We start from the raw sequence: 27695 nt of genomic DNA on the forward strand, positions 1-27695 counted from the left end.
CAGTGGAGTTACAATTGAGCAGCCTATTTCCCTTTTAGATGAGACGACCCTGTCTGCTGGCCTTTCTGTTTTGTAAATAAGAGATCAACCAGGGACCACATGATGTAGGTCAATCTGATCAGACGTGTAATAATCTTGTCTTTGACACTCCTTGAAGATTTCCAATAACACATAAGAGAAGTAATCGTTGTCTGTAAGATGCAGTGGAACTTTAAAGGTCAGAAAGTTGTTGTTTTTACCCCATAGAAAGCATTGGAAAAAGAACTCAAAACGGTCACCATCACAAAACCTTTATTAGAAGGTTTTTTTGCACTCATATTTTATAGTTAGCTAACAACACTAGCTTCTGATTAGCAGAGCAAGGTTGGGTATTTGTGTTTGGCAATATGTTTGCCGTGTATGCCACATGCACGGAACAGCACACTATTTGACAAGCGTATGAAGTGCTGACTCCACGGGTATTGTCTTCACTGGTGCTCACTTTTTACACGCACCCGAGGCCAGTGATTCTCAACTGGTAGGTCGCAGTGCCATTTTGGGTGGGTCGTGGACAGGTAGTCAAAAATTACACGGGATTTTTGGTTTACAACAGTACTGACATACAACATTTTGAGGTTACACATGGGATAGGAATCAGGATAGGATCAACACACGAAAAGCCCCGGTCCCAGATAACATACCTGCTCGTGTTCTGAGGGACTATGCAGCTGAACTCACAGATGTCTTCACAGACATCTTTAACACCTCCTTGAGTTAGGATGTTGTCCCCATGTGCTTCAAAGCCACCACCATCATCCTGGTCCCGAAGAAGTTGTCTCCCTGCTACCTCAATGACCACCGTCCGGTAGCGCTCGCCCTCATCCTGATGAAGTGCTTCGAGCGGCTAGTCATGCACCACATCAAGTCCTCCCCCACTCCTTGGACTCCTTCCAGTTTGCATATCGGTCCAACCGGTCAACCGATGACGCCAACTCCACTGCCATCCACTCTGCCCTCACACACCTGGACTCTAAGGACTCATATGTCAGACTGCTGTTCATAGCCTTCAGCTCAGCATTCAATACCATCATCCCTCAACTACTGATCTACAAATTGGAACAGCTGGGGTTCAACACGTCGATATGCAACTGGCTGCTGGACTTTCTGACAGGGAGACTGCAGGCAGTACGGGTTGCAGGAACACATCCAGCACCATCACTCTGAACATGGGAGGCCATCAAGGTTGTGTGTTGAGTCCCCTCCTCTTTACCCTGCTGACCTATGACTGCACACCAACATACAGCTCCAACCTCTTCATCAAGTTTGCAGACGACACAACTCTGGTGGGTCTCATCAGCAACGGGGACGTGGAGACGTTGGCCACTCAGCTTTTTCGATGGAAGGAGGCGCGCAGCGGCCTGTTGAGTGACAGCTCGTCCTCGTGACCTCACCGGCCGCCAGCCCTTTTGTGTCCTTTTTCGTCTTGTAATCAAATGAATTTTTGAAATACATATGGGTCATTTTCATCCCTATTTGATTAATAACGGTGAAGACATACCCCACTGCATTTCATTTTACTAATCAATTCATTTGATTGATATGAGTACAGTGTTTGAATTATTGGCAGTTGTTTTTCAAAAGGTAATAATGACTTCGAAGAAGAAGGGAAAAAAATTTTCAAACTAATATATTTTGCACATTTAATGGCAAAATGTCTTCACGGTAATGATGTTTCGTGATTTGCAGCATGCTTTCTGTAGATGCTGATGGCATTTTTGTTTTGTTTTTTTCTCCAATTGCTTAATTTTCCTTTTCCACGGAAACTAACACAAATGCATCTTAGTGCTGAAAGAGTTCTTTTTTTTCTTTTTTCTTTGGGCGCTTCTTTTATAAAGGTCAGTCAAGCCATCTTTAGCGTTAAAGCCACTGGAGAGAGCCTCATGATGTTGTTGCGATACACCAGCGGCGTCTGTGATTTGGCCGCCATTTTGCATTTACACAGAAGCAGACCGCAAAATAATTGCTGTTATTTCTGCCATATGAATGAATATGTATGAATTTGTGAAAGTGTAGCTACTATTGTGTGTCTTTGCCGTTATTGTGATTGTATAAAGACAACAGATTGCTTTGAGTATTTGGGATCATGTATGCACTTGTATGCGCAGAATTTGAAGGGCAATGCATGTAAATTGTGCAACTCAGAAGATTTTTATGAAACTGTTTGTCTTCTAGCGTTATGCAAGAAGTGCATTTCAGTGGGCCACCGCCGTTTGCTGTGTGCGAGCAAAAAAAATAAAGCTGTGGTAACATTTACGTCATTCTTTGATTTTCCCCGTACAAGTCAGAAATCCTGTTGTTCAGATTATATTTGCATCGGACCACCATGAAATTGTTTTTACCTCTTGATTGTGTACTGTTGTTGTTGATGTTACCAATGCGACATAAAAAAAAAAAAGTTTTTTTTTTGTTTGTTTTTACTACTCATTCCTGTTATTATTTATTTGGAATCTTTGTCGTGGGTGGGTAATTTTTTTCAAGTTCTATAATGTATGTTGTGACGTCATGATGATTATAAACTACTGAAATGCCCCCAAAAAATTAAAAATCAGCAACGGGGACGACGAGACAGACAACAGGAGTGAGATGAGCCGCCCGGCCGGGTGGTGCACGGGCAACAATCTCTCCCTAAATGTGGAAAAAAACAAGGAGATTGTTGTGGTCTTCAGGACAGCGCATTACCATCATGCTCCCCTGAACATGGTGTTGGGGTGGAGAGCGTGGGAGTGCACATCACCGAGAACCTCTCCTGGAACAGCAACACCTCATCAGTGACCAAGAAAGCTCACCAGCGTCTGTACTTCCTGCACAAGCTGAGAAGAGCCAGAGCCCCGACCCCCATCATGTGCTTGTTCTACAGAAGGACCATTGAAAGCATCCTGACCAACTGCATCACTGTGTGGTACGGAGCCTGCACCGCATCCTGCCCCAAGACTCTCCATCGCATAGTGACGGCAGCTGAGAAGTTCATTGGAACCTCTCTTCCTTCCCTATAGGACATTTACAGCACCCGCCTCACCCGTAAAGCCCGCCGTATAACGGGGGATGCCACCCATCCATCACACAGCCTCTTCAGTCTGGTGCCATCAGGGAGGAGACTGCGGAGTCTGCAAGCCAGGACTAGCCGACTCAAAGACAGTTTTATTCATCAGGCTGTCAGGAATCTGAACTCCCGATCTGCCCCCTCAACCTCTTCTGTCTTCTGCCCACCTGAGCTCTGACGCCCAACAAACATGCACACGCACACACACACACACACACACACACCAGCCACTTTAGCAGCATTGGGGTTTTGTCATCTAATTTAAATACGTCTTATTTGCCTTGGTTCTCTGACCTTGACTGTGTTGCACACGTAACTCGATCTTTGATATTGCACATTCAATAAATACTTTTTATACTGTATATACCATAGTTTTATTTAGCTTTTTATATTGATGTTATTATTTGTACTGTTTTTGTAGCACCGCGTGCCCTTGAGTACCGTAATTTCAATCCTCTGTATGTGTTACACATATTGAAGAGTTGACAATAAAACCACCTTGAGAAGAAGAAGAAGAATATGTATTAAGAATGTTTTCAAGCCCTACAAGAAGCCACCATCGGTTGGCGTAGTTAGTCTTTTTCATACAAATATTTATTCTAATTATGGCTTTAGTACTACATTATTGTTGGTAAGTGATAGACTATGCCGTGTTTCGACTTGCGTACAAATTCAGGTTACATCGCCGTCAGCAGTGAAATATTTAACTTACATCCGAGGTCAGAGTTGGCTTTTATTTGAAAAATATCAATTTAACAGGCATGCTTCATAAACGTAACTGCTAGGGAAAATGATGATAACATTTTGAATGAGACAGGGCCACCCCCTCAAAATGGGCTCATTTCAGCAAAACAAGAAATAGTGTGCAAACTGAACTATAGTGGTGCCTTGAGATACAAATGACCTGATAAGAGTTTTTTCGAGATACGAGCTGTCGTTCGGCAGAACTTTTTTCTTTGACTTGCGAGCAGAGATTTTCGATACGATCGCTGTATGGTGGCAGTTGACTCAACTCACTTCACAACAAGCAGCAGTTTGGCAGATAGTGAACAATTCTTCAAAAAAGAGGCCTTCAAGCTGTCCCAGTTGTAGTTTTTTGTCAAATTTGACATAAAACAAAGAGGATTACATGTTGTGTATTTAAAACAACCACATTCATTTACCTTTGGAAAGTCTGCTTAGCTTAATGTCAACAAACAATGCAAGACACCAATGAATAGCTAATGAGTAGCATCGGTGTGTTGTAATGTTATAACCCCTTTAAGCAATGGATATTTGAAAACAAATGGTGGGCCAACACATGTACTGTACACAGACAATATAACAATAATCACAGGCATATTTTCTTTATCCTCTGCAACAAAATGACAAGTATTACTGCAGATTACTACGTTTAGTTATGGCCTTCTTCATGTGAAGAAGGCCATGTCTGTATTATACTGCCCCCAGGTAGCCAAAGCATGCACACCAGAAGGAGTGGCACATTATCTTGATGAACAAACTGTTTAATTTATTACATTCTATTTGTTATTACAATATGTTTCAATAAATTACAATATTATAGAGTGCCATTTTTGTTGTTTTATATTGGGAGGCTGGAATGGATTCATGGAATTACCATTTATTTCAATGGGTGAAATATGATTTGACATAAGAGTTTAAGTTATTAGCATCGTCACGGGACGTATTACACTCCTATCTCATGGCACCACTGTACAATTCTTGATCTTTGTGATATTTTGATGAAAGCAACTCACAGACATGTTATAAAAACAGTGTAGAAAAAAAATGCATAGTATGTCTCTTTTAAAGGACTTATGACACGGGTGTCAAACAAATTTTTGTCGCAGGCCGCCTTGTAGTTACGGTTTCCTCAGACTGATAAACGTTTAAGCATCTCATCATACTATTACAGATAAGCGACAAATTGGATAACTAGTTATGAAATCAGAAGTCAATCATAATAGTTTGCGCAACTATTGTTCAAGTTACTCTAAAAATGGGTTTGGTAACAAAAAATGCTTGCAATATGGCAATATTATTATTCATTACATATGACAATTTGAATTTTGGTACAGATTTTAGCAAGAATCGTGGAAGCTGACACATGTTTTGCTTTTACGGGCCACATGAAATGGTGCGGCGGGCCGGATCTGACCCCTGGGCTATAAGTTTGACACCTGTGACCTATGGGGTCTACGGTAAATGGTCCATATTTCACAAACAAGTTCATTTTATGTATTTTTTGCTCATGAAGATTAAACTGACAGTTATTTCCGATAATATCAATCCATTTTGGAGCAATTGGTAAATAACTAATTACCCTTGGAACGCCCCTTTTTCATGGCCAAAATCGACATCTCCCACCATGTCTTGGTGTGACGTCACAGGCAGGAGTGGAGCCCAAATTCACTGCGTAGCCGGTGTGGAAAAAGTAATGTACTACACTATAAAGTTGCAGTATTTAGTCATATTTTATATCTCGTCACTGGAAACCCCCCACCTCCAAAATGACAACTTTTCAGTAAATAATTTAACAAAAAAAAAAAAAAAAAAAACACAGCTTGCTTGATTTTCTAAACACTACTTTGTTCAAGTTGGTATTATACCTTATCGTTATCATATACCATTGCTCTCACATATGAACACAATAACTAGCACCCCAAATTATGTTCGATCATGAATTTAATATGCTGAAAAACGCTAATTTACAGTATTAGTGTAATAAAATAACGACATGGGAAAGATCCACATCCACGCCAATACTGGGGATCTCAAAAATGCTCGTTTATTTACGAAATAAGGAGACAAAGTCCGCATAGTCACACATGAACTGCGGAAACAACAAGTTGAATTGTCCAGAAAGATGAGTGTTAGCAAAACAAGTCCGTCTCCCAAGAAGGCTGCACATCAACTGGCCAGCTGTACAGGGACACCGCCCGATGACGTCACGTTTCATCATAGATTAAAATGGTCCTACAAACACGGCAGCGGGCGCCATACGTCCTCATCACTTGCTACTTATGAAAGTCCACTTGAATATACGTACTGGTTACATTTGTTAAATATTTCTTGTGTTGTCCTCAATTATTAATCCGATTGCAGATAATAAATGTATTATTTCATATTGTTCTTTAATATTCATCCATCCATCCGTTTTCTGAGCCGCTTCTCCTCACTAGGGTCGCGGGCGTGCTGGAGCCTATCCCAGCTATCATCGGGCAGGAGGCGGGGTACACCCTGAACTGGTTACCAGCCAATCGCAGGGCACATACAAACTAACAACCATTCGGACTCACATTCACACCTACGGGCAATTTAGAGTTGTCAATTAACCTACCATGCATGTTTTTGGGATGTGGGAGGAAACCGGAGTGCAAAAAACAAAGACAAAAAACAGCTTATAAACATTTAAAACAAAAATAATTGTTTTTAAATACAATTAAAACAGTGTACAGTGCAAAAAATATTTAAAAGTGCAACTGCTCTAAAAAGCATGAGATTAAAAAAATTGTTTTTTACCTGGAGAAAGGCATCAAATCAAAAGATCATCAGAGTAGCATGTTGTATTACCTTTCCCTCTGAGATATTTTAACGTCCTCGGAAGTGGTCAAGGATGACAATAAATGCTACCAAACCATGATCTTTTTCTGCCCCGGTCCAAAAGTGTGTGCGCTTGGTCCAGGTTGCGAAGAAGATTTCACACTTGACCTGACACTCATTGTTGTCTTCTTTTGACTGCAGTGGTGGCCTCTGCCAAACTGTGGAACAAAATATAAAGTGCACTTCTGAATAATGATCTACTACATTACATACGACAGGACTGTATATGATATAAGGGGGGGAAAAAGTACAATTCATGTCTATTGTCGATACGTACTGAATAAGTCTCATGTGAGAAATGCCACTCCATGTGCTTCTGCAAAGATTTGTACCAGTACCTATGATAGAAGCTCCCTTGGTAGAGATGGTATATGTGCAGCCAGGCTGTGCTGACTTCTTAGTTGTGTATCGCTTGAATCTTGTCCTAAATTCCACAAGTGTTGTGAACTGTGTCTGGGGGGGGGGGAATATTTCAAATAAATATATATACTAAACACATTCATCACTACGTACTCCTTCTTTTGCTATATATTTTACAGTGGGAGGACAATACTATGTGAATCCTTTGAAATGTCTTAACATTTCTGCATCAACTGGTCATAAAGTGTAATAGAAGGCTGAGTAACCGCAGAACACCCACTGACACAGGGAGAACATGCACACTAAGCTCCGCATTCTCAGAACTGTGAGTGAGGCAAATCTGCAAACCACTAGGGTAACAATATTTGGAGGGGGGAAATGAAAAAGTGGTGGGATGACTACAAACAAACTGTTCGTCATGCCATGATGTGCCCTGCTGATGCGGACCAGGCAAAAGCAACCGAGCGCCGATTTGATCCACAACCTTCCCTATGTGTATATATTTTTATACTTTGTGAAGGGGGGAAATAAAGCAAGTCAACTCTATCAAAAGTGCACGACCGAGGAAAGGAAAATGATGTATGCTTTTGTTCGATTTTTTTGAAGACGATCGGTGTTGCGCTTTGCCCGTTTCCAACATCCAAGATTTCAACGCCGAGCACGGAGCCGATTTCGATCATCGGAAGGTGTATGTGGTTCGCAGGGCAGAAGAAGAGAATGGCAACGCAGGCCAGCCGGGCGAGGCTCACATCCTTGCCCTTGCAGGTAAATTGCTCCTTTTTTAAAATTTATTATTATTTTTTAATATAAACGCGTTAGCTACTTGTCTTGTAAATCTCATTCCGCCCCACTGGCATCGGCGTGTGTTCAAACACGGAAATATGTCAAGTTATTTATTTAGTCCGACCTGTCAATAGCTCATCAGCTGGGCTCTTGACACCCTGATAGCCGCAGCAGCGTCCTGGCTAGCCGGACATGCTAACGAGGTGCGCTAAGACAAGTTTGCTACGAGTGCCGTAACATGTGTTTACTGTTGTGGAAGGGCTGCTGTTGTTTCGACGTTTGGCGGAAAACGTTAGCCAGCGACGTCGCTTGTTTACAACACAGAGCTAACGCTTGTTAGCTCGTCGGTGTGCACAGTTAGCATGGTAGAGTTAGCCGACTGTCTGCACACGTAGAGCTGTCATAACATGCAACGTAAGGAAGAACAGCCGCTTGACGTTTGACGCTTCTTTTTATGTTTTTTTTTTTTTTTTTAAACCGCTAATCCATATTCCCTACGATTTGGGTGCATTAAAATGGTGTTAACACGGTTTGATTTATGTAGTTTTATGTGTCACAAAGATGCGCCGCTGCGGCGTCTTTCTAGACAGCCCCGCAGACATGTCAATAACGTGACAGCGCATGTTGGTTTTGTTTTACATGTTAAACGTCTGCTTCGTTAAATACGCCATCGCTAACTCTCTGACTGGCTATTATGTTTAATATATGACGTGGCTAATCCCTGATTGTGAGCTGTCTGTGCTGTGACATCTATCCAGCTAACGCCTTGTATGTGTCCGTTGCAGTTAAAATCTGCATTTTGCTTGCATCTCTTCAAAGATTACATGTTCATTTTCCCAGCATGCTTAAGTAAATGTAATCAGAGAGCGAGATGATGCATTGATGGATGAGAGGAAAGACAATGAGTTTGTTCTTGCAGATGCTGTAGAGGAGTTTGAAGACTTTATAATGCAAAAGAAGATGAAAATTCCCAAGATGTCCATCAAGAATTCAGGAAATTCAATTGAGAACAGTTTTGGAGAGGAGAGGATGCCTCTCAGGCATAAAAAGGTAGGAACCTCTGGATTAGGTGATGTTTCAGAGCGCACCCCATGTAAATGAATGCATGAAGGAAAAAATAAGTAGGAAAATAACTTTTCTTTCAATTAAAATTATGCAACAACGAATTAGATTTCAATGCTGGTATGAAACCAACATTGCCTGTATTGTTATTTTTAGAGTTTAAGAATTTGTCATATTTGGCTAAATACTGGCGGCACGGTGACCGACTGGTTAGAGCGTCTGCCTCACAGTTCTCAGGACTGGGGTTCAATCCCGGCCCTGCCTGTGAGTTTGCATGTTCTCCCCGTGCCTGCGTGGGTTTTCTCCGGGCACTCCGGTTTCCTCCCACATCCCAAAAACATGCATGGTAGGTTAATTGACAAATCTAAATTACCCGTAGATGTGAATGTGAGTGCGAATGGTTGCTTGTTTGTATGTGCCCTGCGATTGGCTGGCAACCAGTTCACGGTGTACCCCGCCTCCTGCCTGTTGATAGCTGGGATAGGCTCCAGCACTCCCGCGACCCTTGTGAGGATAAGTGGTTCAGAAAATGGATAGATGCATGGCTAAATACTGTCTTGTCCCTCCAATTTTCCAATTTTGTTAAATAAGACCAAAATAGTAACAACAATATTAGGAAAATGCTCTCAGTATCATGCAGTGCTTTTTGTAAACCACTGCAAATAAAACGGCAGTTAAAATTAATGTCAACTACCATTCTGAACGCAAGCGTTGTTTAACTGTCTTTATGAAGTTCTCATAGGATTTTTGAGGTCCTTTACTGGCATTGCCATTATTTAAGGTGATCTGAGTGATTCTACTTTTTGTAGAATGTGAAGAAAATGTCCAAAAACTATGTAAAGAGCTATGAACATGACATATTTTTATACAGTCGATGTATATGTATTGGGCTCCAACCCAAAAGCCCTCACACTATTTTTACCATATGGTGGATTAACACAAATTCTCTAGACTCTGGACAGATGCTCTTTCATGGGCAAATCCTCTGAGCGGCTCATCAGGAACTCCATGACTCCTCTTTAGTTCTTCGTGAGATTCTCATAGTCATCAAAGAACGTATGCATATTATGTGCATTTTTGTCCCCCTATTAGGGGTCACTTCAGTTTTGAAGTCCTCCAAGGGCCATAATTGACAAATGTTTCTTGTATATTATGAGCATCTGTGTGTTCAATGTGTTGGGGATTTTTACAATATTTCCTTAGAGGTTGTATTTGTTTCTAGAATTGCATGGTGGGCCAAATGAAATGCTCTAATCCATGCTTTGAGAAATGTTTGTTTTTCATAGTCTTCTTATGTACATTAAAGTATGAGATGGAATCGATTTTTGTCACACACGGCTCATAAAATTTGTTGACGACCTACAAATTGTTGTAGTAGCCCTGAATACAAATTTAAGACACATTTACATCAGATTAATAGTTCAAAAAATATCACTGTGCATACCCGTAAATTGTCAAATATTCTCCTCCTAAAGGCCCTTTCTCAGGACCATGCACGCCCCATTTCAAACTCCTCCAAAAGTTTGGCAGCAGTAGTGGCTCGCCTAGAGAGAAACGCCGCCAGTTCCTGTATGGAAGGCGAAGACGATCTGGATGAGGATCGACTGGCTGAGGAGGGAGAAGATGCTGACGATGAAGATGAAGATATGGAAGCAGAACAGCAACAGCAGGAGCAGCATCATCATCATCACCAGCAGCAGCAGCAACATCTCGATGTGGACACAGATGTGGCTGCGGCGGTTGTTCCTCGCGTCCATTATGAGGAGGTGGTCGTCAGCTACAGGCAACAGGAGGAGGAGATGAGGAGGCTGCAGCAGGAGCTGGAGCGAACACGTCGGCAGCTGGTGCAGCAGACCAAGAAACTCAAGGAATATGGCAACCTGCTGACTGAAGTCAAAGAACTCAGGGACTTCAATCGACGGCTGCAGGATGTGCTTCTCATGAGGCTGGGCAGTGGTAAGGCAACAGGAGCGCACACACACATATTTGTACCTCAACTACTTTTCTATGTAGTTTAATCAGAGACAAATAATGTTTTCGACCATGACTATCTACACTGGATACCAATGGAGTGTACACACCCCGATTTAAATGCCAGGTTTTTGTGATTTAAAAACAAAAAAAACAGAATTGAAGATAAATCATTTCAAAACGTTTTCCCACTGTTAAGGTAACCTATAACTTTTACAACTCAATTAAAAAATGAAATCTTTTTGAGAGGAGAAGTAAAAATAAACAACACGTAATATGGTTTGGTGCGCTCATGCCAGGTTTTTGTGATTATGAAAAAAAGAATAAGACCAAGATAAATAATTTCAAAGCTTTTTGCACTATTATTGTGACATCCAGTATAAGTTCTGTCTACACATTAAAAAATGAAAACATTTTGAGAGGGAAAGTGTAATCAACAGATATGGTTGCACAAGTGTGCTCATCCTCATAACGGGGTATGTGGCTTTGTTTAGAATAAAGCAATCACATTAAATGCATGTTAAATGGGAGCTAGCACCCCTACCTCTATTTAAAGTGCATCTGATTATCTCCAAATAAAGTCTATATGTTCTTGTAGGCTTTTCCTGGCATTTTTTGCTATCGAGCGGAAGCTTGCTGTTTTTGTGCTAACACTGACTGCTTTTTGCAACTGTTCATAATTCCCTCCACCTTTACTTAGGCCCCCAGTTCCATCTGAAGAAAGGGAGCCCCAAAACATGATGGCTGCCACCACCGTGCTTCACTGGTGTTCCTTTGGTGATGAGCAGTTTTGTGTTTGCACCAGACATACCTTTTGGAATTAAGGCCAAAACGTTTCATCAGACATAACACATTTTTCCACATACATGTGGGAGATTCTAAGTATGTTTTTTTTTTCTTTGTAAGAAAAAGGCTTCTTCTGTCTTGCCAACCTACCTCATAGCCCAGAAATATGAAGATGAGTGATTTTCACACGTACTAAACAGCAAGTACTTGCCAGAAATTCCTGTAGCTCCTTCAGTGTTGCTGTCTGCCTCTTAGCAGCTTCTCTGACCAATTTTCTTCTCGTCTTTTTATTAATTTTGGAAGTACGTCCAGTTCTTGGTAATGTCACTGTTGTGCCATATTATCTCCACTTGATGATAATCCTTTGGAAATTGTTTTGTGCCCTTCTCCTGGCTGCTACCTTTGAACAATGAAATCCCTCTGAGGCTGTGGGACTCTGCACACCATGGCCTCTGCTGTAAGATGTCATAATTTAACAGTCCTGACTGTCATACAAGTTTAAAAAATGGTTGTTGTGGTTGTTACTTAAAGCTTGTCCTATCTGGGGTTGCCACAGCGCATGATTTGTTTGGCGTAGTTTTTGCATCGGATGCCCTTCCTAATGCAACCCACCCATTTTTTTTTATCTGGGGTTGGGACTGGAACCTGCCCAGTAACGTACAGAGAACATTTTTGCCAGATGTCGGTATAACTGCGGCTGTAAATGTGGATCAAGAAGCCCGGTCATTGACTGGACTATCTTTTGGACAGGCGAGAGATTAGAGCACCCTGGGGTGTCTTTATGCACAGGATGAAGTGCACTGCCTGATATTAAAACTCATCTGCTACGTTGGAGCTTAACATGGCCAGCCACCAAGCCAGCTTAACCACTGGGCTAAAATAACCTTCTGTACCAGGCACAGGCAAGTCTAGGCTGAGCCAGACAAACATTTGGGCACTTGTCCAGTATTTCAAATCTCAAACCTCATGTCAGCATACTAGTAGTTAAAAAACAACAACACTGTCTTGTGCAACTGGTTGTTTACAGCCTTCCAGCAATATTGTTTATTTTTGCTTGGCTGGGCACTGTCTCAGTTTTGTTTTAAAAGATGTGTTTCTTGTTTCCTCTAATTTTCAACCCCTTACTTTCCCCTCTAGAGCCTATGCATGACAGTGGCACTCAGACAATCAAGGCTGAGGTGGGTGAACCCATTGTTGAGACCCAGGAAACATTCAGAGAAGAAGCCAACACCAGTTCCAGCTACTCACCATCTCCTAGAACAGTCTACACATGCAACGATGGCAAGGTCAGCCTATTAATTTTATCTGGCTGATACATGGTTACTACCTCTGTTTTTATCTTTTAAAATGCATAAATTAACTGACAAAACTTAACAGGATACACTGGGCCGTTTTTAAACAGAACACACATCGCAATTTTTAACATAATATTTAATGAGTTTATTACTGTACATGGTTTAAATAGACTACACACTATTTAGCTAATAACTGCCTTGTCGCCAGATTGGGCCTATTTCAAATAAGTACTAAGTAGTCGCCGCACTTGAATAAATAAATGACCCCATGCATGATTTTAGGAATTGTTCTCATCTAATTAAGGTTTAAACTGTCGCTGTCATAAAATCTTTAAAGTGTTTGTAAAGTCTTTTTCTAAATACATTCTAAATACATTAAATATGTTTGAGGGTAAGAGTGATATATATTGTGGAATCTGGTCAAAAAAAGCCTTCCAATAATAGATTAAAACAGTATAACTGCATTATTTCTCAACGTCAACATCTTTTCAACCCTTTCATTTCGTCTGGTACACGGGGTACCCCTACATCAATTGGGTGACAAGTTTGAGTTAAAAATATCAAGCAATAAGCTGGTACGGGCCAAAATTCCCAGTTCTCCAAGTTACAAATGGTTTAACTTGCCCTAAAACGTCTAATCAGAAATGGAACATTATTCGTAAGAAGAGGCAGAATTATTAGATTACAATGATTGAATGCTCGGTGGGCCATGTTAAAAATACATAGTCGGCCGGCCATATGTGGCCGGCAGCCCATACTTTGCCCGCCCTTCCAATCCAGGGGTGTCACGGGCCACATCATAGTTATGGTTTATATATGGAGAGGCCTTGCATGACTTCATATATTATGGCTGTTTTCTTGGTTGACCTGAACTGTTCGACTTGGGACCTTTGGAAGATTTGACTTTAAAGGTTCACTTATATCGGCCATATTACAATCTATTTAAACCCTTTTGCCTTGACGCCTCACTTGATTGTGCAGGAAACACTGTGTTTCCTTGTAACAAACATGAACTCTAGCTCACCTTAAATAAATCCTTTCCCTTGTCCCGCTCTGGCAGGTACACAAGGTTGAGGAAATTATTATTGTTCTTGCAGGCCTGGCCAGTATCATTAGTGTTTATTAGCCAGTTAGGCTTGACTGTAATGCAACCAGCATCCTGTCTCTGTTGACAGGGGTGGAATTGGTACTACAAGCTCTGGGACCTGCAGCCATCTCAGGCATGAAGAACTCTTGCAAATGAGACCTCCCCTTACATCAGGGACCCCATATTAATTATTCGCACGAGAGAAAATCTGAGTGACTGACAGGTTAGCCCCAGTGAGAGGGTCGGAGTGGCGTAAGAAGGGGGTAGAGAAAATCAATGCAAGGAATTCTAAGGGAGGATGAAAACAATCTTTCCTCACTTGAGGAAAGAAGAACGAGTCTGGCCTGCAGCCTAAAGCACATTAGCTGCACAGGGAAAATCCTTTTGGACTCCAGCCTAACGACTTTAGAGTAATAAGAGAGCCGTGAGAAAGCAAGTCAGATATGGCTCCTGCTGCTTCTGCCCACCTAAATGACCAGGTCAGACTGCCTGGCAGGCAATCGGCTTGGGGTGCTTGCGACGCGCTTATGAAACAGCCTGTGGAGAGATACATGTTAAGTTCACGGTGGGAGTAATCCAAACTACAAGCAGCCAAGCAGCTTGAGCTTTCTTATCCTCGTCGGCGAAAGTGGTGCTTCCTGGGATTAGCTGTGTGGTTTAAATCGGAGTTGGTTAAGATGTCTTCTACTGTGGCTAGCAATGATCTGTGTGGTTTCCTCTTTGACAGGTGACTGTATTAGATTGGGGTCAACTAATATCAAGAGCTTGATTTTATTAAGAAACCAAATAGCGGGCGCTAAATTGTGTGTTCACACTAACTTGACTGCATGTGCAAAATTAAGTTTGAAGTGATGGAATTGGAAGTGACAGTGGAAGACAAACAAACATACTGTATTACTGAGTTACAAAAAAGAAAGCGACTGCCCCGATAATAGACAAACCTGCAACTGCATAAAAGCGGTTTTGGTTGCTTTGAAGTCTGTGCTCATCTGGCGTAACATTGCATTTTAAAACCTGGGACTGCATGCCCGAAAAACTGCTCTGAGAGCGGCCAGCACCAGACAGTTGTCAGTTTGCTGAAATCACCCAGTGGTGAGGAAATACAGAATTAAAAGGAGTTTTTTCGTATGTGACGGGCTCCAAGTCAGCTTTTCAGTCATTCACGAGCTCAAAAATTGCATTACTGAATAGATATGTCATGATAGTTTTTATTTCTGGCATTTTGAAATGTTTTTCATGAGTGAAACCAATCAGTTCTCCCCGTCACCTCTCATTTTGCCTCCACCCCCTTATTGTAAAACACTGCAGTGCTGTTAGCCCCTACCATTCTAACATCTTGAAACAAAAAATCACCCATTGCAATTTTTCTCTGGTTTAATAAATCTTCTTGCGCATGCTAAATTAATATTGTTGCTTATACTTCTCCCAGAACGCGCTAAATGAACTCTGTGGCAATTGAGGGCTACAATCCTGGATGAACCCCGTTAGATCAGCTTTTACATCTTTCTGTGTGCGCAATCAAGTTTGCACACGTTTTGCACATGCAAACCTTAAGTAAATCATTCTCCAAGGGTGTCTGAGAACGTTAATGTGTTTGATGGTTCATGCAAATGTGTCCATCCAGCCATCCATTTTCCACACCGCTTATCCTCACTAGGATCGTGGGTGTGCTGGAGCCTATCCCAGCTGACTCTGGACGAGAGGCGGGGTACACCCTGAACCTGTCGCCAGTCAATCGCAAATGTGTTTCCAGTGGGAATCATTTTTAAATATAACACTAAATTAGTTTCAAACTTTACTTCCCTTAACTTTGTCCCTCTCTCATACCCGTTCCTTCCTTACCGTTGTGTTTTCTGTTCACTTTAAAAAGTGATATTTATTCATCTGTTGGTATCTTAACCTCCAATCATAAGGCCGTGTTCATTCACCCATAATTAACTGAAAAAGGCAAAATTACAACAAGAAATAGGCTTTACATGATCAGGATTTTTGGGGCCTATCACCGATCAGCGATTTTTAAAAAACGATAACCGATTACCGAGCCGAACACAAGATGGCGCAATGTGTCTATTTAAATGACCTGTTCATTTACTGTATATACTGGTGTACTTAATTGCTCTGAAAATATCCATCCATCCATCCATTTTCTGAGCCGCTTCTCCCCATATGGTCGCGGGCGTGCTCGAGCCAATCCCAGCTGTCATCGGGCAGGAGGCGGGGTACACCCTGAACTGGTTGCCAGCCAATCGCAGGGCACAAACAAGCAAACAACCAGTCGCAATCACAGTCACACCTACGGGCAATTTAGAGTCTCCAATTAATGCATGGTTTTGGGATGTGGGAGGAAACCAGAGTGCCCGGAGAAAAGCCACGCAGGTACGGGGAGAACATGCAAACTCCACACAGGCGGGCCGGGGATTGAACCCGGGTCCTCAGAACTGTGAGGCTGACGCTCTAACCAGTCGGCGACCGTGCCGCATTCCAAAAATATATATTTACAATAAATAATGTATCTTTGTCCATCTATTTATGCCAGTGAGGCATAGTGACAGACAGAACAAATGAATGGTCTTCTATTAGATGGCAGGAAGTACATACAGCAATAAAATGTATCCACTTTTTGTGACATTTTTGTTTGTTGGTGTGCTGTGAGATTTTTCAATTGTAAAATATGTTCCTTGGCTCTATGAAGGTTGGAAATCACTGCTCTAGTCAGATTGTGTATTCTAATCAGTCAGGTCAAACCAACATTACAACATGACAGAAATAATGGGTGCTAACTTAATGTAATTAAATTACTTTATTGTAATTAAATTACTTCACCCACACCGGAACTTTAGAGCATGATTCGACAGAACGGTAGCATGTTTACATACAACCGTTAGTGCTAGCACTAGCTTGCTCGGCTACATAACGTTTTTGTTGCCTGGTTGCGAGCTGTATCGTATTAAAAGTATGTGAACATACCTCAAGCAAGCCTTAAACGAACGTGCTCTCCTGTCCTGAGCACCGGTGACCACCAACACACAGTTTTTTTCCCCATTTTGTCCTTATAAAACAGTCGGCGCGATCCACTCTTCTTGTCGTCGCCACGGTAACGAGTGTATCCGGTCGCATTTGAGTTGACAAGATAGAGATACGTGTTGTCTGTCACACACAGATGACATATTATTTTTTTTTTAAATAACTTTATTGGCCGTCAGATATTTACAGTACTACGTCAAAAGACACACGACAAGGCTAAAAATAAACTAGCCTTTGGATTCAAACATACTGTGCACAATGGCGACGGGGAGTAAATGTCTTTTGCGGAGCGTATCGGCGAATTATGACATTAAAGCCGATCAGCATAAAATGCTAATTATCGGCCGATACCGATCAGGCCGATAAAATCGGTGTAAAGTCTAATAGGAAATATAGGACATTAAGGAAATGACAAACTGTTTTGACTGATAGTGAAGTAGAGTAATATCTGAATATGATCACCAATTAACAAAACAATATTTTGAATGAGCTTAGAAATAACAATACAGATGCAAATAAGAAGCTGAAAACCCCGCACTAATTCTACTCCTACTGAAATCTTCTCATTATTTTCCATAAAGTTAGTTTTCAGTAACTTAAGACACTGTTTCCCTGTACGCACAATTCAAAGTGCTTGTGTGGGTTTTATTTACACCCAGAAATGTGCTCGATGTGTTCTAAATATGAATATACATTGTGTTTTATTACGGAGTGTTGTGTTCTGGTAAAGATGTCTATCGTGCCACATTGCAGGATCGGTCATGGAACAGGAAATTATAGCCACCTAATTGCAGTGGACGATGCAATTCAAATTCAAATTGTTTGAGTTGAGGCCACCATTTGAGGTAATATGGTGAAAAATATCTGTTAAACAAAAGGTTGAAAAAGTAATCACATGCTGTATCTTCCTTCTTCATCTTCCGTTCCGCTTATCCTCAAACCGAGACTGAAATGTTTTGTGTTTGTTTTGTTTTGTTTTTTTATTCTGTCAATTATATACAATTCCCATTTTGATAACTTCGCCAGCGGGAAATACAACTTTTGTACACAAAATAGTTTCCTTCACTTGTGGTTTTATGCTGTCTTAAGAAAACACAAATCATTCTGGTGGTTGACATAAAAAAGTTCTCTTCAGTAAGGCAGTGGATGGGGAATACAGTGATCCCTGTATATTCGGAGTTAGGCATTCACGAGTCGGCCTATTCGCTGATGTTTATTCTTTTTCTTTTTTTTGGGCGGGGGTGGGTGGAACTGATCCTCCATTATTCGCTGGACTCGTCTATTCGCCGTTTTTGTGCTCAGGCCAAAGCAATAGTATTACTTTGGTGCCATCTTGGTGTATTTGTTCTTAGGTTCAAATAATTCATGGTGTTTTTTCATCTTCGTTTGAGGTGTCATTTTTTTGTTGCCGATCCTTGAATGCACGAGACAAAAAAGAAAGTAGAAGTGAATGGTTTTTTTTCCACTTCTCTCCCCATGCAGCTACTAATAATATCCTATGTAGACTACTTTGCCATTTCAATTTGCCTTTTTTCCCTAACATTTATTATTTAAATGCCAAAAGGTGAGTTTAATAAATGAATACGGTTTGTGTTGAGTGCTTGTGCTCATATTTGCTTGCCCATGTGTGATCGCACATCGGCTTGTAATGGCGTGGTATTCAGTCTAGTATGTTAGCTAATAGTATGGATGAGCCTCTTTCTAAGGTGTTTTGTTTGTGTTGAATAATTTAACTACTTAATATAGTCGTTTATTTAACATGGGCTCATGCTTGTCTACATGCTAGATTCATGGTGTTGCTGCTTCGTGATTCTCTTCATTTTGACTGCAGGAGTAAAAGTAAAAAGTTGTCAGAAAAACAATTACTGAAGTAATATACTTTTACCTACTTTTACCTGATGCTGATGCATCAGGTACTTTTACCTGATGCTGATGCAAATGCTTCTTCTATAATAAGAAGCATTTGCTCTTGGCTGCAATGCTGCTACTAAAATATGCTGTTGTTTCTTCTAGATGAGTCATAAATACACCACTGTCAGATACGCATTTGGATACCTTAGCCAACTAATGTGCTTTCCACCCACATATTGCGCAGGTACACCTCGGTGGTGGGATCTGGGTGGAGGAGGAGAAGTGGCACCAGTTGCAGCGCACCCAGGGAGACTCCAAGTTCACAAAGAACCTGGCTGTCATGATCTGGGGCACAGAAACCCTCAAAAACCGTAGCGTCACTGGAGTAGCTACCAAAAAGAAGAAAGACGCCCTTCCTAAACCTCCACTCTCACCAAGCAAGCTAAAAATTGTCAGAGGTAAGAAAGAGGTTTACCAACTGGACCGCATCCGATGGTTCTTCTAACCGCTCACACTTTGTCCTCGCCACAGAGTGTCTGTACGACCGAGTTTCCCAAGAGACGGCAGACAGTGCGGAGATAACGCAAAGATTGTCCAAAGTGAACAAATACATTTGTGAGAAGATCATGGACATCAACAAGTCCATCAAGAACGAGGAGCGGCGGGAGTCCAAGCTGCTCATCAGACAGACAGTCAAGATGGAGAACTTTACCTATGATGGCATGTAAAGACCAAGTGTTCTTCTGCGCCCCTCCTCTTCCCCATCAATCATAGGTCAAAGGATATGGAGGGGGCTCAGTTTGGGCACATTTGATGTTGTCTTCACGGTCTCAGCAGCACCGCTATTCCTTCAACTCATCAAATTGGTTATGGTATGAAACACAAAAGGCCCCTTTTATAAGAAAAAGGGGGGGCATTAAACAGCACCTTCCTCACAGCTCTGTTTGCCCATTAAGTTACAGACAGCTTTACCCACCAGGCAGATGGGAACAAACATGAGTGTTTTTTTTTTTTTTTAAATAAGCTTTACAATGGGATCAGTATGAAGAAATGGTTTGCCTAAGTGTGTCTGGGTTAAAAAAAGATTGTGAAATTAATTTATTGTTCTGTGTCAGAACATCACTCTTGAGTCCTTTAAGCTTTTAAAAAGTAAAAGATGACTTCCCTGGATAAAAGTTTCCAGTTGCTGTATGGTGGGAAACGTGCATCTACTAGAGCTGTCTGGATGTTTTGTGTGACTAAAACTGCTGGAGAACAGAGTGTCTGCAGTTGCACTTGGTTGCACTGGTACTCAATAGGAGAGTCAATAAGGAAAGTCTTAATTCGTAACAGACATAATGTTGAATGCAACAAAGAGTCTGTTGCTGCAAGAGATTATTGTGGCCATGGCTTTAGGTCAGACACAACACATTGTGCTCATGAGAATTTAGTAATTACACAAAACGGTACTTATTACCTTTTTTTCCCCCGTTTGCTTACTTGAAAGTAAATTAAGGAATTTTATAAAAAGAACATTTACAGAAAGGCAAAACAAAGTATTCATGGTGAAATTTGCTTGCTGAAATCTGGGATGCTGCTTCCTTAGACTTCTTTAAAAACAAAAAGAAACCTCAAGTACAAGTAACATGAATACACACATACATTTTGCAACCTTTGGTTCCTCAAAAGGCGCTATATGAATCTGAGTTATTAAATAGCATCACTGTTAAATGAAAAGCATGTTTTTGTTTTATTTTTTCTATCTCAAAAACAAAAGGTTTGTTTTTTTTCCAGATGAAAAACAAAACATAAAATAAAATCTCGACATAGGGGGGTACCTCCCAAGTTTGACTACAATCCCTTCCGCGATGCTGGTTGAAATTAGTACAACTGTACAATTGCTATTGTACAATGACCGAGCACAAGGAAGCAATGCGGTTTCCCTGTGTTTGTGTTCATGACTCTTAATGAAAGCTGTCGGTGGCAGACAGTTTTACTGTTGAACAAGTAACGGTGGAGCAGGAAAGGCCTTAAATGGATTTGGCAATCACCAGGGCATGCCATGCCCTTGGCTTTTCTAGTGAGCTGTGATTGTAGTTGAAGCTGAAGTCTTGAGACTTCACCTGCACTTTGCTGTGAGAATGTAAGAGTTGGCTATCGGTACTCTTACGAGTATCTGTGGAGTCGAACCTGAGCTGGGCCTCTTGGTACTCTGAAGGGGGGCTGTAGCTCAGGTCTTCTTCTTGTGGATGAAACTGTGGGTAAAGCTGTCTGAGACATGATTGTTCTGGTGATTTATTGTAAAGCCCACAATAACCCTATTCTTAAGAAATGCCATTGGGGGGGACTAAGTATGGCCACCCTAGGGACATTTAAGTCAGACTTGTCCTTTTGTTTATTTTGGTGTGTGTGTGTGTGTTTTTTTGTCCCAAAATGTTTTCCGTGGGTGTTGGCCCATTGAAACAAAATGTTGATTGAAATCACAAGTGTGACCCAACAGAGCAAAACTGTGAATCTGCTGCAGAGCTGCCTATCAAGCCTTTGCTCCTCTTCACACATCTACTACATTTGTTGCTAGTTGCTGTTTCTCTCTGTCCCGCTGTGTTTAAAGGTATTTCCAAAGTTCAACTGAGCCTTTTGTGAAGCTACCTTACGTTGTAGAGAGAGATTGCAGCATTTTTTTGTTTTTGTCTTGGAGTTCAGTTGTAAATGTCCTGGACAATTATCTAATTGATGTTGTTATCATGTATGTTTATCTTTTTTTTAAATATATATATTCTTTTTGAACTTTTGTTTTCCATATGACTTGTTGGCTTTAAAGCATGATGTAGAGTCCTGAATAAGAACAAACATCTCCCGAGCCAAATTGATCAGTGATGCAAAGCTGAAGCTATTATTAGAGAAGCAGTATGTTACATTTAATGAAAAACATAACTCTTAAGGTAAACTTGTAAGTTGACAAGGTGACAAATCATTTACATCGAATGCACTTTAAACGTCAATTCATCCATCTTAAAAACCCTCTTTTTTTTTTTTTGTTTTTTTTTTTTTTGGTTTGTTTTACATCCAAATACTAAATTGAGGCCAAACAATCCTTGTATTAACATGATGCACCTTAAAATGTTTTGTTTGTGAGTGGCAGGGTGTTTTGTTGACATACCAATGCTGAGCAGTATGCTGGATAGATGTATTCCTCAAAAGATTTGTCACATTATTATAACTGGATTATTTGACAGGAAGTTGGTCATGTTTAGATTTGCGATCAGATCGTCGTTGTTTTACAGATATGGTCAATCTGAGCCAAACTTTTGAATGCGAAACAAACGAGATGCTGACTGAATGATCAGCGTGGTTTGCACATTAAAAAAATAGGCCCATCCCTACTTAATAGAACTTATTTTTGTATCTGTTGTTTGGGGTTCTAGTACTTCCACCATATGTTTTGGTTTCCCCTTGTATTAAGCAAGACTTTAGCTTTACAAGTGTTTGCATGGAGTTGTAATACTGTATATTTCCTCAAATAGTGGCCAACCCTACAATGGACACTGTACCGCGAGTACCGGTCGACACTGTACCGCAAGGACCGGTAGTCACTGGGTGTGTCATTCAGTCAAGACAAAGAAATGGCGCTGTAATTTCTAAACTGCTGAGCCCATATGAACTCGGTTTCTAAGTCCTTTGCTTACCAAAACAGCACCTCTTTGCTCAGTTTTCGTGTGTGTTGGAAACATGTTCCATGCGCAGTATTAAAGATGATGTCTGATGTGGAAGTGTTGTGTTTAACAACAATTTTGAGTTCTGGAGACTTATGCGATTGCTCCACAATGTTGTGTGCGTTTACGTTTATGTTTCAGGGAGCTACGCAATTTAGTTGTTCCGGCGAATCTCACTTTTTTGTTTTGTTTTGTTTTGTTTTAAATCTGTTTGGAAAAATCGTCAGCCTAATAGCACAATTGCTTATGAGTCATTTGTGAAAATCTTTGGAAAATATGAAAAAACACAAATTCAACAAACAACAAGAGTGGAGTTGCTTCCATTAAGCTTTGGCATATAACCATGAGCTGGATGGCTGATAATCTACAGACGTAAAGAAAAAAAACAAGCACATTGTTGTTGATAGTGACATGACAGTTATGCTGTTAGGCTAATGAAATTAAAGCCATCCCCCTGTTAGATGCCACTATTTGAGGAAATATGATACACGCGGTTTGAATGGAAAGATATCCACTGTTCAAAAGCAACCTGACAGAAATTCCGGTAATGCTGTCATGTATGTTTTGTTTTTTTAGTTGTTTGATGCCAAAAGGGGGTCAGGGAAAAGACAATGCTTTAAGAGTTTGGCACCTTCTGAAAAGCTGGTTTCCTTCCTAGCGCTTTTACTTACTTGTAAACTGAGGTACTCAATGTTTTGAACCCAGATTCAGCTTAATCAACATCTTTGTAACATGCACCAACCAGACGAATAACCTGACAGAGGCGTTTGTTCACGGCTGTATAGCAAAGTCGGGCTCTTCCATTACTCTCACACCCAGGTCGTGCTGGATAAATGAGGAAATTGAACCTCACCAGCTGTGATTCTCTTTCTGTGCCACCTCCAGTTGCTGACATGAAATCAGACTGGTCTTTCAAAATGCACATAGATCAAGGTGACACTAGCCAAGGTCTTGTCTGGAGCGTTTTGCACCATTGACAGTCCAATAAAAGCCGCCTCCTAGAATTTTTGACTGCTTGGTGTACATAGGACGTGACTGTTTGAGCCTCAGAGACAATGCTGGGAGGAGCACATTATTTGGTCTCTATTTTTGATGACAATATCACTAACTTTGTATACAATCCACAAACCGGTTCTACTTCATCCAACCTTCACCGTCCTACCTCATTGTTACTCTGGTGTTTGTCAGTGACTCTAAACTGTGTGTATAGTCAAAAGAAAATTGATAGTAAAAAGTTATACCTGGTTACTCAATGTGTACAGAATATATAAATATATATGTATATATCTTCTTAAACACCTCGATTCACACTCATTCTTGGAAAAGGATGTCTTGAGCTGCTTCTTTGATGATGATGCTGCTGTGCATCGAGGGGCTGCGGCTGTGTTGTAATCTGCTCTTTGCTACGTCGTGCAGTCGCTCCCGCTTGTGTTTTGTGTCTGTGCTGCGTTTGGAGATTTTTACTGGTTGACGGTGCTACCAGCAAACCGTTCTATACGGACCTCAAATGGTGCTTTTTTTCTATGTTTTTAACCCTCATGGAGGAGGAGGGCGTGTTTAATTCAGGCGCGTCAATCACACCGCTTGTCCCTCAACACTGATGAAAGCAACCCAAGCCAAAACGCTTTGCAGAATGCTCAAACTTTTTTGCTGTTGATGTGTCGTGTACGTGCTATCCGCTCAAATGCTGTTCTCTACTTGTCAGTCTCATGAGTACCTCAGAACCTGTTGATTTTACAAGGACCCGTCCGCTTTCAACGCCTGTTTGCTGCCAATGTTTTAAGTGTGTTTGTGTAATGTCAAGGGGAGGAGTTCTGGACCTTCCGTCTGTATTGATTGTCATCACAGAATTTAGTTTCACAAAAAAATGGATTCTATTGACAGTTAGGGTTAACTACAGTGGTGCCTTGAGGTTTGCGTGTGATTCGTTACGTGACTACATTAGTAACTCAAAAACACTTCATCTTTTCCCCACGGAAATTAATGTACTGTAAATGATACACTGTTTCAGCTTCTGAAAAAAAAAATCTAAAATGTGTTTTAATAACTAATAGGACTCTATAAGCACCTTGGGCCTGGGTGCAGTATAATACAGATATGCAGTACTGTACACGGAGATGGTCTCGGCCCCTCAGTAAGGCGCAGTTATACTAGTTGTTCTTGACTGAGGATAAAAAATATATGATGGCGTATTGTTATTTTTAGTTATCATTATCAAGTTTTTGCTCTTTAAGCAAAAAGTAGTCCGAATGACAGCTCGTATCTTAGAAAACCGCAAGTTGGGTCACTCGTATTTCAATGCACCACTGTACTTAAAGAGCAAAAGCGGAAAATGTACAATCAGTGTGGCTGTTTATGGCTTTTTGTGTTCGCTTTTTCTGGTTACTGTATTTGGTATGATTCGATACACATTGCATTCACCCTTTTTCTTTAAAAAAAAAAAAAATGTCAGTATTTATGTAGCAGTGAGTACAACGTTGTCAGACTATGACCCACCGCCGTACCATTTCTGGACCTGGTTTAGTCAACTAAATATGCATTAGTGTTTTGTTTTAGGAGATTTTGTAATTTAAAGTTTGTTTTTCTACTTGTATGCGTTTCAACTAGGGATGGGCATTTGACTACATTTCCTTGATTGGCCATGGTGAAAATTAACCAGAAATTAATCAATTATTATTTTGAATTGGGGAGGAAATTCTCTCTGAATGAACTCCTGTTCCCACTCCAATGTTGTATTGAACTGAGGAACACTGAGACAAGGAGTTGTACCATTGTGTGAATGTAGCTCAACTTTCCCAAAACATGTACTTGTTTACACTGCAAACTAGTTGAGAATGAATCAACAGCACCTCTGCTGGTTTGATCCAAGTAGTGCACTCCAACAATCAAGTCTGTTTCACACAACTCGGCCAGATTCTTAACAATCAATTGATTATCATGCCCATCCTTAGGTTTCAACAAAAAATTATCTCCAATGAGATCAGAATTTGTTCAGTCATTTTCTTTGCAGCACTTAAGCCATCCCTAGGACTATTTGGTACAGTCATTACAGTACATCGGTCTGATTGTGTCTGCACAACCATGATGTCATGTCCGAAAGTGACGCAATCGTCACGGCAACTCTGACTTTTACCACCATATTTATTGTCATTAATGAATTTAACTGTGCTGTACAGACCTCTTTGGGTTTAAGTGCATTGCCATGCCCATTGGGGGCAAGACAGGGTAGTTAATGCATTGTTTTCCAGCCTGTTGGTATGATAATGTGAAAGACACTCTTATAATTTCAGTCAACACTCCCTCAGCCTGCTTTAGCCTCCCAGAGGGAACGTTCTATACTCGGCAATAGTGTGTATATGTCCTTGCTCAACCGGCCACACCTCTGCTATGCTGGCAACATGCTTAGCATCCTCTTATGTGTCTCTTGCTCCTTTCAGGAACGTGTTTAATAAAGCAAAATAAATCCAGACTTTTATTCTATCAGCACTAATCTTGTTGGCCTTTTTATTTTCCTTCCAATTGCTACATGTTTTTTTCTAGATTCATGTCAGAAGCTCATCTTTTACATTTAGTTTTTTTAATTGACAGATAAAGTTGATTTGACTGATTTAGAACTGTTGCTTTCCTAACCAAACAATAAAAAAGCATGCTAGAGTGTACATTTTTATAACCTATTCTCTGTTATTCGCTGAAAAACTGCCGTATTCGCTATTTTTGTTCTCTTTCTGAAAGGCCCTAAGATACCACAAAATGGCATCAAAGTCCTGTCTTATTGATAAGTAATCCTACTTTTCCCTTAAGACCGCTGCTGGTTTTGCCAGTGCATGACATCGCAATGTTGCAGATGTAACAGCCAATCCAAAACGCGCATGAGCCTTCACACACCCCAAAAAAATACACTTATTGGTTTTAAACAAAGCGAGACTCCTGTCGGCCCCAGCAGCACCGCCAACCTGTACAAATACAGTATATCAAGTTTATACAGTACATGTTTTACAACAAGACTGAACTACAGTATATAGTATTTCTAATTTCATTTGTACCTGTGGATGAAATAGTGAGACGTGCAGTCTCTGTTGTCAAAATGCATGCGAGCAATGTACGAAATGCACCAGGTGCAGTCAGCGAATGGCGAGGCAGCCTCTCAAAATATCTATATCTATATCCTTTATTCTCATCCACATCTTGTCTTTGTGGCAACCTGTTTCTTCCTTGACAATTGCGCCATGTTTTTGTGGTTCAATACAAATAATATAGTAGAATTTACTGTATGTAGAACCTCACAACCCGATACAAGGTTGCAGCGCATCAGTAGATATGCAGGGCTCTATCGCTTAATGTGTGAGTGTGAGTCGCCAACTGTCCCACCCCTTCCCCCAACAACGGTCCATTACAGTTCCGGTCAGGTTCAGCCGTGGCGCGTAGTGTGCAGTAGGCCTCGGGCAGGACTTTGCGTTCATGGAATAACAACAAGACTAAACGATACAAAAAAATTTATATCACATGCTGAGCTTGGTAACAGAAAACATGAAAACTTTATATCCTGCACAGTGCAGTAGAGGTTAGCATGGTTGTCTGAGTTCGAAACTTGGTTTGGGGCCCACCGAGTTCGAAAGCTTCCTCCCACCTTCCAAAAACATCCACATTAGATTCATTGAAGACTCAAAATTGTCCATCGGTGTGAATGTGAGTGTAAATTGTCTGTGTTCCCTGCAATTGACTAGCGATCACTCCTTGGTGCACTCTGCCTCTTGGCCAAAGTCAGCTGGAATTGGCTCCAGCTCTCCTCTTTCTTTATCGGCTCGATAAAGAAAATGGAAGGATGGATGAAACAAAACATTATCGCTCATTTTGTTTCATTCTGTTACAAAAAAAAAAAAAGTAGCGTAAAACAGATCTGTTCACAGTTCAGGTAGCTAGCCATATGCTAATTTATTTCTTGACCCGGAGCTGTAATTTCTTTCGGCTAGGCTGCTTTCAATCTGTGTGGAAGACAAGACAAGACAAGCCAGCCAGCTGCTGGCTGCAAGGTAATGTTTACTAAATATAATATGTGTTAAATCCATTTTTTTCCCCCCCACTATTCCTGAAATAACATTTTT

General features: G+C 40.9%; 2 protein-coding genes across 2 annotated transcripts in view; both read left to right on the forward strand.

Annotated features, from left to right (window-relative positions):
* The window catches only part of agbl4 (AGBL carboxypeptidase 4), a 354108-nt gene that overhangs the window by 261807 nt on the left and 64606 nt on the right, over positions 1-27695 (forward strand). Inside the window, exon 7 of the mRNA XM_061683038.1 lies at positions 25909-25923. Within this exon, the coding sequence (XP_061539022.1) occupies positions 25909-25923 (15 nt within the window). The remainder of the gene's footprint in view (positions 1-25908; positions 25924-27695) is intronic.
* bend5 (BEN domain containing 5) lies at positions 7605-26285 on the forward strand. Its single transcript, XM_061683037.1, is given in 7 exon segments — positions 7605-7637; positions 7639-7807; positions 8745-8875; positions 10363-10843; positions 12782-12930; positions 19146-19359; positions 19433-26285. Coding segments are annotated over 7 exon segments (1362 nt in total). The 5' UTR covers positions 7605-7616; the 3' UTR covers positions 19630-26285.

This window comes from Phycodurus eques, chromosome 8 (genome assembly GCF_024500275.1).
Source record: "Phycodurus eques isolate BA_2022a chromosome 8, UOR_Pequ_1.1, whole genome shotgun sequence".
NCBI lineage: Eukaryota > Metazoa > Chordata > Actinopteri > Syngnathiformes > Syngnathidae > Phycodurus > Phycodurus eques.